Raw genomic sequence first — 12,989 nt, forward strand, 5'->3', positions numbered from 1 at the left:
CTGAGAGGTATCGGGCTTCAAAATGCTGAGAAGCGCATATCAACGTAGAAATCCTAACACAAACTTACTTCACCACAAGTTTGTAAATCTGAATTGTGGGTGTGCTGAGGGGTGTATTTATAGGCATTTTGAGGTTTGGGAAACTTTGCCCCTCCTGGTAGGATTGTATATCCCATACATCACTAGCTCATGGACTCTTGCCAATTCCATGAAAGATAGATATTTTTTTTTATGTAAAAAGAAAGATATTTTACCTCAAAATGTCCTAAGTAATCAAACCCCATTGCAAAGGACTTTAAGCAGCAAATCAGTATGACTGTCCCAGGACAGCCAAGGGAGTGAGCCTCGTGCACACTCATGTTATTTCCCTATTCAGTTTAAGTAAGTTTACTATAAAATCTCACGAGATCACATTAAAAGAGTTCATGACCTAAGCACTGTTTATGCTTGGCTGCAGTTCATTTCTTAACTTTTTTTTTTAAACCTGCAGCTGGACAGTAACTGAAAGATAACATTTTACACAGGACTTACTCTGGTGAGCTGAGGAAATTGTGAGGTAAAATATCTTACTTTTTTACATAGATGCTCTCAGTTGATATTTTCCAGCCAGTTTTATGCAAAGTAAGTTCTTTATCAAAATGTACTTACTGATGATGCTGCTGTGCACGTGATGTAAGGACCAAGGCTGTAAAAACCGCAAATGCAGCACCTGGAAAGGACCACCCAGCAATAGCAAAACCAGTCCATTCTAAAATTTCCCCAAAGAAGTTTGCACCAGTCACATATTCAAATAATCCTCCTGAGAAAAAAACAAAACAAAAAATAAACAAAAAACACAACAACCTTTGTTTATTCCTCGATTTAGCTCTCTTAAAAAGGAATATATAATAATCTTGTATTGAAATCATCAATTGCACATGCTTACAAAATTAAACAATGCAGGGTTTTTTCCCGGTCCAGTATCAATGAGCAACAGTTCTACTTTTATGCTTTATAGACCCAGACCTATTACTCTGTTTTTCATAATAAATGTTAAAAAAAAAAAAAAAAATCACGATATGGCTACAGAAAAAATAAACAAACATCCCATTTTTAAATCTAAAGCGCTAAAAAATGTACTGATCTGATTTTATTCACTTTTTTCTCCACATTTTAAGTTTACAAAATCTGATGAGCCATTCCAGTGATTTTTGTGATATTTAGAATTTAAAGTTTTGAACTTTTTACAATGGACATTTGTAGAGGTTTAGTCAAAGCTACAAAGAAAATCCTTTGGACAAATTTGACATTGAGATATATATTGTTATATACTGCCAGTAAGACTATTTCCCAAAAAAACAAAACACAAACCCACAAATTATGCCAACTTGATAATTTTCTCTTCTTCAGATGGAAAGAGTCCACAGCTGCATTCATTACTTTTGTGAATTCAGAACCTGGCCACCAGGAGGAGGCAATGACACCCCAGCGAAAAGCTTGAATAATCCTCCTACTTACCTCATCCCCTAGTCATTCTGTCAAGGAACAAGGAACAGTAGAAGAAATATCAGGGTGAAAAGGTGTCAGAAGAACAAAAACAACAGATGCCCCACAGAAAAAATACGGGCGGGGGAGCTGTGGACTCTTTCCATCCGAAGAAAAGAAAATTATCAGGTAAGAATAATTTAAGTTTTTCTTCATAAATGGAAAAAGTCCACAGCTGCATTCATTACTTTTGGGAAAACAATACCCAAGCTATAGAGGACACTGAATGCAAAAACGGGAGGGTACAAGAGGCGGCCCATTTTGAGGGCACCAGGCCTGAAAACCCCAACCCAACAAAATCCTGCTTCGACCGAAGCCGAGAACAACTTTGGTAAAAAAAGGAAAAGGCCCAAGGATACTGACCCGCAGATAGTCCGCAGCTTTGCTAGAGACCGCAGGAACTAGACTCGGCTGAGCCAGCCTCCAAGAGACACCGTCGCCCAGCAGTCGGTCTCCAAACAACACACCCCATACTAAAGAAAGGGAACAAACTACCGTATTCTTCCACAAAGAAGAAAAGTCACGGAGAAAACATGATTGTACTTGTAAAGCGTGGCTAATCGCCCTTAAGGGACTCAAAGGCACTACTCGTTTTATCAACCTTGAAAGGAGGAAGGCTAAGTAGACCTCACCGGGGATCGAACTTGCAACCCTCGGTTTACTACAGTGAAGAGTAGCCATACTGCATTAGTATGCTGAGCTAGGTTCCAGTTAGCATAAGGAACTCCAGAAAAAAAACCCCTAAAAAGGGCACAAACACAGAGCAAAAAAATAGAGAAACCGGGTCAGGCTAACAGAGAACCAACCAGTCTCATAGAAACAAGGGGAGGCAACGCCCATACCCCAGAAACCACGGGATAAGGCCGGGAATCTGAAACAGAGAGGATCTTTCCCTAACACAGTGCAACTGCACTCTAAAAAGCAACTGAAGACGAAGATCCCCCAAGTCGCAAAAAGGTATGTATGTATATTTGTATGTATTGGGTACTTGTAAAGCACGGCTAATCACCCAGTAGGGTCTCAAGGCGCTGCTCATTTTATCGAGCTCGGAAGGATGAAAGACTGAGAGGACCTCGCTGGGGATCGAACTTGCAACCCTTGGGTTGCTACAGAGCTCAGCCACAGAGGCTTAGCATGCTGAGCTATCTGTCCGCCTGATGGTAGCTCAGAATACCAAATTATTCAGAAACGAAACCTCGTGCAGCAAGCTCAAATAGGTCTGACAAACAACACCTGAAGCAAAAACACTGCACGCTGCAGTCATCTAAAGAAGACTCTGAAACTTAAATACTTGCAGGGCAAGCAGCTGAAGATAGGATCCTTCAGATTGCTAAATATCCACTAACCAGCGGATAACGTTGCAGGCTAAGAGCCACCAGTCCTTCCCACAAATCTTTAACATGGAGAAAGGATAAACCTCTAAGAGGCTTACTGTACCTCGAATGCTCCGAGGATGAATTTAGCAGAGTAACAGAGCTCAGATCCTGCTCCAACACCAAACCAGCCCAAGCGACAGACATGTCTGAAACAGGGGGGACAGAAAGACCGCAACCACAAGCCCCCATGGAATGGAAAGATAAAGGGGGGGACTCACCAACCCCAACAGAGCTTGGGTGCCCACCCAATCCGCTACTCCAAAATAAGGCACTCCCAAGGAGAACCCCCTGGGACCTGGAACAGAGAAAAGAGCAATAGATCCATAGAAAGACCTGTCACAGCTCTCTTAGACAGTCTCTACGTAGAGAGATCAAATCCAACAGGTGGAACAGAGCCCACAGAGCAACAGAAGCTGTGCCTTACAGAATTAAAGACCTTCCAGAGAGAGGAAACCCCAGCTCATAAGGAAGACAAAACTATCCCCTCAAAAGGGAAGGGCACAGATAAGTGTGCATGTCCACAAGACATGAAGCCATAGTATGATCACAACACGGGCCGAATGAAAAATCATCCAGACACCACTGTTGACCCAACAGAGAAAAAACTCCCCATAGAGGAGCACACTCTGTCCGAAGAACAAGGCAGGCCTTAAAGTTTATAACCAGTACCCAAAAGGTGGATGTGAACTCTGGCCTTCCTGCTTGCAAGCCCAATGAGCAAGCCCCTATGTCACTCATAGGGTCCCTGAAAAAAACTGGGTCGTCCCGAACCAGTCCACAGGATCATAAGTCTCCAGACATCCAAGAAGGATCCAAGACAAGAATCCGGGACCCAGAATTGTCCTAGAACGAACGACACCTTCAGGGAACACAAGATACCTCGTCTGAAGCAATCAGACCTCACAGGAGATGAGAACCATGAAACTCGGAGAACGGGTACAGAACTCACTCGTAATTCCCAGTCCAAAGGGAAGAGAACACCCTTAGCCGGAGGTCAACCCCCCCTTCAGCAAGGTACTAGGACGCAACAAAGTCACAAATTTCTCTAGAGCCCAAAGGCTACAAGGTTAACACTAAGGGAAATGAGAATGAGAACAGAGTCAGCTGAAGAGAGTAGAAAGAAAGGCTAGTCTCCATAACCCTTTCAGATTAATGTTCCAGAGGACCACACCCAAGGGAGAAGAATGCAAAGCATCCCGAACCCAGGCAGAAAAACATCCCCTAAGAAAAAAGCTTGGAAAAGAGATACACCTCCTATCGCCCCTGATATGGAGACGACTAACTCCCGAAGGAAGTCAGAGCCACACGGCCTTCACTTTCTAATTAAGTGGCTAAAGCCGCCAGAAAAACCGGACAACGTCCGAACAAGTATCAACCCAAAGGAAGAGAACCTCTAAAAGGAACAAGTTCTAAAAGGACACTTCCAAATAGACCATGAAAGGCAAAACCGTACGAACGGCGGTATGAAGGACCTAAATCCTCCAAGCCTTCAACCCACAATGGGAAGGAACACTCTAGTTCCCGGAAAAATAGGAAACTACTGAGCATGTCGCAGCGGATCTCAACAAGTCCTGGCCCACTAGATTGAAAGGCGAATGAGGACTGAACCAATCCCCCATGCCACTAAGCAACCACGGACGCTTCAGGATGCTAGTTGAAGCTTGTAAATTAAAAGAAAACACAAATCATATTGTGATCACTAGGTTCCCTCACCGGACATAAAAAAGGCGCCATGTGTCTGAACTAGGCCTCAAAGACAGAAGGATTTGTACCCAGTCAGGACCAGCCTGAAACCAAGGGCCCCAGCACTGTCAAGGCCACAGAGTCTCCCCCGATGGAGGGATAAAGAACAGTCAAACAGACTTTTGTAAACAGTGCGGCCACAAAATCGCAAGTATTAATTCCAGAGAAGAAAGTTCCTGAAGGAACCATCACAACACAACACAACATGAGCTTTAGATCAAATAAAAATCATCCTCACCGGATGAAGAAAAAAAAAAAATAATAAAAAAAAAATGATAAGGCAACCCGTAGGTTATCACCCAGGAAGAACGGCCAAACCCGCAGGACCAGCCCAACAGGGGTCCGAGACTTCCAAGCTCAGAACTGGAAAAGGATACACAAATAAAGACTAAGAAGATTACTTCATCCCTTTATGTCTATGTATGCAAGCCAGTCGAAGAGTAAGACTGAGAATCCCCAGACCCATTAAGAGTGGGATCCTCGAGCAACGCCAAAAACGTGCCTTAGTAGAACACAAAGGCACGCCAGTTTATAACAAACGGCGCAACATACCTCTGACAGGACAAAAACAAAATTTATGCTTACCTGATAAAGGTCTTTCTTTTGCGATGTACCGAGTCCACGGATTCATCCTAACTTGTGGGATATTGTCCTTCCTGACAGGAAGTAGCAAAAATAGCACCATAGAAGAGCTGTTTATATAGCTCCCCCCTTAACTCCACCCCCCAGTAATTCGACCGAAGGCCAAGGAAGAAAAGGAGAAACTATAAGGTGCAGAGGTGACTGAAGTTTACATAAAAAAAATAAAAAAAATACTGTCTTGAATAGACAGGGCGGGCCGTGGACTCGGTACATCGCAAAAGAAAGACATTTATCAGGTAAGCATAAATTTTGTTTTCTTTTGCTTGATGTACCGAGTCCACGGATTCATCCTAACTTGTGGGATACCAATACCAAAGCTTTAGGACACGGATGAAGGGAGGGACAAGACAGGAACCTAAACGGAAGGCACCACTGCTTGCAAAACCTTTCTCCCAAAAATAGCCTCCAAAGAAGCAAAAGTATCAAATTTTTAAAATTTTGAAAAGGCATGAAGTGACGATCAAGTCGCAGCCTTACAAATCTGTTCAACAAAAGCATCATTTTTAAAAGCCCATGTGGAAGCCACCGCTCTAGTGGAGTGAGCTGTAATCCTTTCAGGAGGCTGTAGTCCAGCAGTCTCATAAGCCAAACGGATGATGCTTTTCAGCCAAAAGGAAAGAGAGGTAGCCATAGCCTTTTGACCCCTACGCTTTCCAGAATAGACAACAAACAAAGAAGAAGACGTTTGACGAAAATCTTTGGTTGCCTGCAAATAAAATTTCAAAGCACGAACCACGTCCAAGTTGTGCAACAGACATTCCTTCTTACAAGAAGGATTAGGACACAGAGAAGGAACAACAATTTCTTGATTGATATTCCAGTTAGTAACAACCTTAGGTAGGAACCCAGGCTTGGTACGCAAAACCACCTTATCAGCATGGAACACAAGATAAGGAGAGTCGCATTGTAATGCAGATAGTTCAGAAACTCTTCGAGCTGAAGAGATAACAACTAGGAACAAAACTTTCCAAGATAAAAGCTTAATATCTATGGAATGCATGGGTTCAAACGGAACCCCCTGAAGAACTCTAAGAACTAAATTTAGACTCCATGGCAGAGCAATAGGTTTAAACACAGGCTTAATTCTAACTAAAGCCTGACAAAAAGCCTGAACGTCTGGTACATCTGCCAGACGCTTGTGCAACAAAATAGACAGAGCAGATATCTGTCCCATTAGGGAACTAGCTGATAATCCTTTCTCCAATCCCTCTTGGAGAAAAGACAAAATCCTAGGAATCCTGATTTTACTCCAGGAGAAGCCTTTGGATTCGCACCAAAAAAAGATATATTTACGCCATATCTTATGATAAATTTTCCTGGTAACAGGCTTTCGAGCCTGAATCAAGGTATTTATGACTGACTCAGAGAAACCCCGCTTTGATAGAATCAAGTGTTCAATCTCAGTTGCAGAGAAATTAGATTTGGATGCTTGAATGGACCTTGAATCAGAAGGTCCTGTCTCAATGGCAGAGACCACGGTGGAAGGGATGACATGTCCACCAGGTCTGCATACCAAGTCCTGCGTGGCCACGCAGGAGCTATCAAAGTTACTGATGCTCTCTCCTGTTTGATTCTGGCAATCAGACGTGGAAGGAGAGGGAAATGTGGAAACACATAAGCCAGGTTGAACGACCAGGGTACTGCTAGAGCATCTATCAGTACAGCCTGAGGATCCCTTGACCTGGAGCCGTAACGAGGAAGTTTGGCGTTCTGACGAGACGCCATCAGATCCAACTCTGGTGTGCCCCATAGCCGAACCAGCTGAGCTAACACCTCTGGATGGAGTTCCCACTCCCCCGGATGAAAAGTCTGACGACTTAGAAAATCTGCCTCCCAGTTCTCCACACCTGGGATATAGATCGCTGACAGATGGCAAGAGTGAGCCTCTGCCCATTGGATTATCCTTGAGACCTCGATCATAACTAAGGAACTCTTTGTTCCGCCCTGATGATTGATATAAGCCACAGTCGTGATGTTGTCCGACTGAAATCTGATGAATCTGTCCGAAGCCAGCTGAGGCCATGCCTGGAGAGCATTGAATATCGCTCTTAATTCCAGAATATTTATCGGTAGGAGAGCCTCCAGACTGCACCCCAGCCCAGAAGACATAAAATTGAATATCGCTCTTAATTCCAGAATATTTATTGGTAGGAGAGCCTCCTCCCGAGTCCACAAACCCTGAGCCTTTAGGGAATTCCAGACTGCACCCCAGCCCAGAAGGCTGGCGTCTGTCATCACTATAACCCATTCTGGCCTGCGGAAACACATTCCCTGGGACAGATAATCCTGTGACAACTACCAAAGAAGAGAGTCTCTGGTCTCTTGATCCAGATTTATCTGAGGAGATATATGCCCATAATCCCTATTCCACTGACTGAGCATGCATAGTTGTAGTGGTCTGAGATGCAAGCGAGCAAACGGAACTATGTCCATTGCCGCTACCATTAGTCCAATTACCTCCATACACTGAGCCACTGATGGCCGAGGAATGGAATGAAGAGCTCGGCAGGTGGACAAAATCTTTGATTTCATGACCTCCGTCAGAAATATTTTCATGTCCACCGAGTTTTTCAGAGTCCCTAGAAATGAAACTCTTGTGAGGGGGGAAAAGAGAACTCTTTTTTACGTTCACTTTCCACCCGTGAGACCTTAGAAAGGCCAACACTAAGTCCGTGTGAGACTTGGCTAGTTGTAAGGACGACGCTTGAATTAGAATGTCGTCTAGATAAGGCGCCACTGCTATGCCCTGTGGCCTTAGAACCGCCAGAAGGGACCCTAGCACCTTCGTGAAGATTTGCGGCGCCGTGGCCAACCCGAAAGGAAGAGCCACAAACTGATAATGCTTGTCCAGAAAGGCGAACCTGAGGAACTGGTTATGATCTTTGTGGATAGGAATGTGCAGATACGCATCCTTTAAGTCCACAGTGGTCATATATTGACCCTCCTGGATCAATGGTAAGATAGTCCAATGGTCTCCATCTTGTAAAGATGGAACTTTTAGGAATTGGTTTAGGATCTTGAGATCCAGAATTGGTCTGAAGGTTCCCACCTTTTTGGGAACTATAAACAGATTGGAGTAGAACCCCTGCCCATGTTCTGCTTTTGGAACTGGGCAGATCACTCCCATGGTAAAAAGGTCTTCTACACAGCGTAAGAACGCCTCTCTTTTTGTCGGGTTTACAGACAACTGAGAAAGATGTAACCTCCCCCTTGGAGGGGAATCCTTGAAATCTAGAAGGTATCCCTGGGTTACTGCCCAGGAATCCTGAACGTCTCTTGCCCAGGCCTGAGCAAAGAGAGAGAGTCTGCCCCCTACTTGTAACAACCTTCCTATGCAATTTAGGGTTAATTTCTTTTGCCTCTCTTTCAATTCACTTATCCTTTATAAGGCACACCCTCACCTTATACCTTTGCTTGGTATTAAGGATTTCCACCTGCTATACTAGCCTATCAGCTCTTGCTGACATTTGGGACTCAGCCTAATCCAGTTCCTGACAGAGATTCTCTGAACTAGCTACCTTGCTCAACTATCAGCATTACCTGCTGTATCTAACTACCTCAGGACTTCTCCTGTGATCCTCTCTCCTCTCTGCTCCACCGGACCGCATCGGAGCATCAGCTAACAGACGGGTGACGTCACCGACGGCCGCTCCGTTCATCTCCGCTCACGCCACGCTACTGTCTCCCACACCGGCTGCCTTCCGCTGTTTGGAACAACTCTGCAGAGCATATACCTTATTCCTCACATATCCTTATTCCACGCTTGGTAAGCGAACTTTGATCCAGTATATTTCAGTTACAAACTTATATTTGAATTCATATATATATCTACTAATTCTTTTTTTATATAACATAATTAATGTTTGCTGTTAGCCACTGTATTTTACAGACACAAATACTGAGCTAACAATTAACTATAACAACGTATCCTGATAATATCATATAGATACAAGACATTGCCTATATGAAAACAATTGGGATTACATATCTAACTTTGACTACATGTTTCTTAGTGAACTTAACACTTTGCAATTATTAATACTGACACTTGTATGTCTGGATTGTTACACTACTAGATCCGGTCCCGGATCGGGGGCTACCCCTTCATGCTGACTTAGTGGCAGCAGCAGGCTTTTTGGCCTGTGTACCCTTGTTCCAAGCCTGATTAGGTCTCCAGGTTGGCTTGGATTGAGCAAAGTTCCCCTCTTGCTTTGCAGCAGGGGAAGAGATAGAGGGACCACTCTTGAAGTTTCGAAAGGAACGAAAATTATTTTGTTTGGTCCTTGTCTTATCCTGAGGGAGGGTATGACCCTTCTCTCCAGTAATGTCTGAAATGATCCCTTTCAATGCAGGCCCGAATAGGGTCTTACCTTTGAAAGGGATGGACAAAAACTTAGATTTAGATGACACATCAGCTGACCAGGACTTAAGCCATAACGCTCTACGCGCTAAAATGGCAAAACCTGAATTCTTAGCCGCTAATTTAGCAAGATGAAAAGCGGCGTCTGTAATAAAAGAATTAGCCAACTTAACAGCCTTAATTCTGTCCAAAATATCATCTAGTTGGGTCTCCATCTGAAGAGCCTCTTCTAGAGCCTCAAACCAAAAGGCAGCTGCAGTGGTTACAGGAACAATGCATGCTATATGTTGAAGAAGAAAACCTTGATGAACAAAAAATTTCTTTAGGAGACCCTCTAACTTTTTATCCATAGGATCAATGAAAGCACAACTGGCTTCAATAGGTATAGTTGTACGCATAGCCAGGGTAGAAATAGCTCCCTTCACCTTAGGGACCGTCTGCCATGATTCCTTTATGGTGTCAGAAATGGGGAACATTTTCTTAAAAACAGGAGGGGGAGAGAACGGAATACCTGGTTTATCCCAGTCCTTAGTAACAATGTCCGTAATCCTCTTAGGGACCGGAAACACATCAGTGTAAACAGGAACCTCTAAATATTTGTCCATTTTACACAATTTCTCTGGAACTACAATAGGGTCACAATCATCCAGAGTAGCTAAAACCTCCCTGAGCAATAAGCGGAGGTGCTCTAGCTTAAATTTAAATGCCGACATATCTGAATCTGTCTGAGAGAACATGTTTCCTGAATCAGAAATTTCTCCCTCAGACAGCAAATCCCTCATCCCTACCTCAGAACATTGTGAGGGAATATCGGATACAGCAACTAAAGCGTCAGAAGGCTCAGCATTTGTTCTTAAACCAGAGCTACTGCGCTTCCCTTGCAACCCAGGCAGCTTAGATAAAACCTCTGTGAGGGTAGTATTCATAACTGAAGCCATATCTTGCAAGGTGAAAGAATTAGACGCACTAGAAGTACTTGGCGTCGCTTGTGCGGGCGTTACTGGTTGTGACACTTGGGGAGAACTAGATGGCAAAACCTGATTTCCTACTGTCTGAGAATCATCTAATGCCAAACGTTTATAAGTCAAAATATGCCGTTTGCAATTTATAGACATATCAGTACAAGCGGGACACATTCTAAGAGGGGGTTCCACAATGGCTTCTAAAAACAAATTGAACAATGAGTTTCCTCAGTGTCAGACATGTTTAACAGACTAGTAATAAAGCAAGCAAGCTTGGAAAACACTTTATTTAATGAAAAAAAAACAATTTCCAAAAACGGTACTGTGCCTTTAAGAGAAAACAAGGCATACACAAACTGCAAAAAAGGTTAAAATTGCTTCAATTTTTCTGAAATTTTAACAGTGTACCCACTAAGCTTTAGAAGGATTGCACCACAAGTTAATAAGCAATAAACCCCCAAATTAAAAAAACAGATTGAAATATGTCTAAAACCGGTTAAAACCCGTTAGCACCTTGCCACAGCTCTGCTGTGGCCCTACCTGCCCTTAGGAAGCGATATGGGGTTTAAAGCTTCAATTAGTCCCTCAGAAGACTCAAGACCTCAGGAGAAGTTGCTTGCTGCATGTAAATGTAGGCCCCGCCCACCTCACTCGATGTTGCTGGGGCCTACACAAAACTAACAAACCCTGCCTGAAAGCCATGTGTGTTATAAACAACCCCAAAGAACCCTCAAGCAAATGTCCCATAAAACAGAAAACGTTACTCCCAGACACAAAAACGTTTGTCCCAAATTCACATAACAAACTGAGTGCCTACAAAAAATTAACCCTTTATGCAAGCTAGTAAAAACCTCTGATAACACTAGGATTACTGCTTACCCTTCCCCTAATGGGGACACTGTCAGCCTTTCTGAGTTAACACAGTCTCTGCAGAAAATATGACTGAACATACCTCATTGCTATATAGCAAGAAACCGTTCCTCACACTGAAGTTTTCCTGTAATCCTCAGCTTCTGTGGAAACAGCAGTGGACCTTAGTTACAAATGCTAAGATTATCATCTTCCAGGCAGAAATCTTCATCTATGTCCTGCCTGAGAGTAAATAGTACAACACTGGTACCATTTAAAAATAAACACTTGATTGAAGATAAAATAAAACTAACAGTTTAACACCTCTTCTCTTTACTCTTCCTGCTTAGAGCCAGCAAAGGAGAATGACTGCTGGGTGGAGTTAAGGCGGTAGGGCTATATAGACAGCTCTGCTGTGGTGCTCTCTTTGCTACTTCCTGTCAGGAAGGACAATATCCCACAAGTTAGGATGAATCCGTGGACTCGGTACATCATGTAAAAGAAAGGAAACCCGGCCCCAAAGGTTGACCCCAACCCCCCCCAGGCGATCCCACACCTGACGAGCCACGGTTAACTTAACACGGACAATATCGTAAGCACATATAGCCATGAGGAACTGTGTCATAACCTCCGGTGGGAACAGGCCACACTCCCTAGAAAGGATAAGTAGCATTTGGGTTACCTGCATGCATAGTAAGAGTTGGTGGTAGGGAACTCGTCTTGTGAGAAATAGAATCCCCAGAGGCGGATGGCTCAGTGGGCACCCGATTCCCCATTTCCGAGGAACAGAGCACTCTAAAACGGCATTCGGAACAAAACTGGGCATGCATCACCCGGGCCAATTCATAGTCTGAATCAGAGACATCCGTCTCGCGGTCAGGAAAGTGGAAATGGAGTCACAAGGTAAACCGTGCAGTCTATGCAAAAGCACGCCAGACCGAAAAGGCAGCGTCACTAGACATAGGCCGTTATGTTCCAAAATAGCCATGAGCAGAAGCAACACTACACAGTAGCATACATAATCACATAAACATGATTATAACCCCCCCTGTTCAATATTCCCCCTCAGTAGATATTAACCCTTGATTCCTAGATACAAAAAGGAGCCTCACTGAGACCCTATGTTAAAGTTATCCCCGAAAAGGTTGTAGCCCCTCTCGGATAAACAGTTGAAATTACAATACATCAATGATGAAAGTAAAATGAAACGATCTTACCGGAATCTATGCAGTGGAACACGGCCCTTCAAGTGTGACAGATAGTAGCGTTGCTTCTGCCATGGACTGAGGGAAAAAAGCAGGCAGCGAAACTCGTCAATGCTGATTGCTTGTGGAGCTGTTAATATGAGTCAGGATGGTTTTGCAGAAAGACTCTCCCTGCATCTCCTGACTCAAACTCTCAATCATGCGCTCACTGAGAGGCTGACCGGACTACTTAAAACTCCAGCCCCATGCTGAAGAGTACTACCCTCCATAAGAGACTATCGAAAACTTCTGACACTTCTCTGCCAACCTCCTGGGATGAAAGGCAAAG

General features: G+C 43.8%; 1 protein-coding gene across 1 annotated transcript in view; it reads right to left on the reverse strand.

Moving 5' to 3' along the window:
- Positions 1-12,989, reverse strand: part of SRD5A1 (steroid 5 alpha-reductase 1) — a 55,942-nt gene that overhangs the window by 16,438 nt on the left and 26,515 nt on the right. Inside the window, exon 4 of the mRNA XM_053713078.1 lies at positions 649-799. Within this exon, the coding sequence (XP_053569053.1) occupies positions 649-799 (151 nt within the window). The remainder of the gene's footprint in view (positions 1-648; positions 800-12,989) is intronic.

The sequence above is a fragment of the Bombina bombina genome, chromosome 5 (genome assembly GCF_027579735.1).
Source record: "Bombina bombina isolate aBomBom1 chromosome 5, aBomBom1.pri, whole genome shotgun sequence".
Lineage (NCBI taxonomy): Eukaryota > Metazoa > Chordata > Amphibia > Anura > Bombinatoridae > Bombina > Bombina bombina.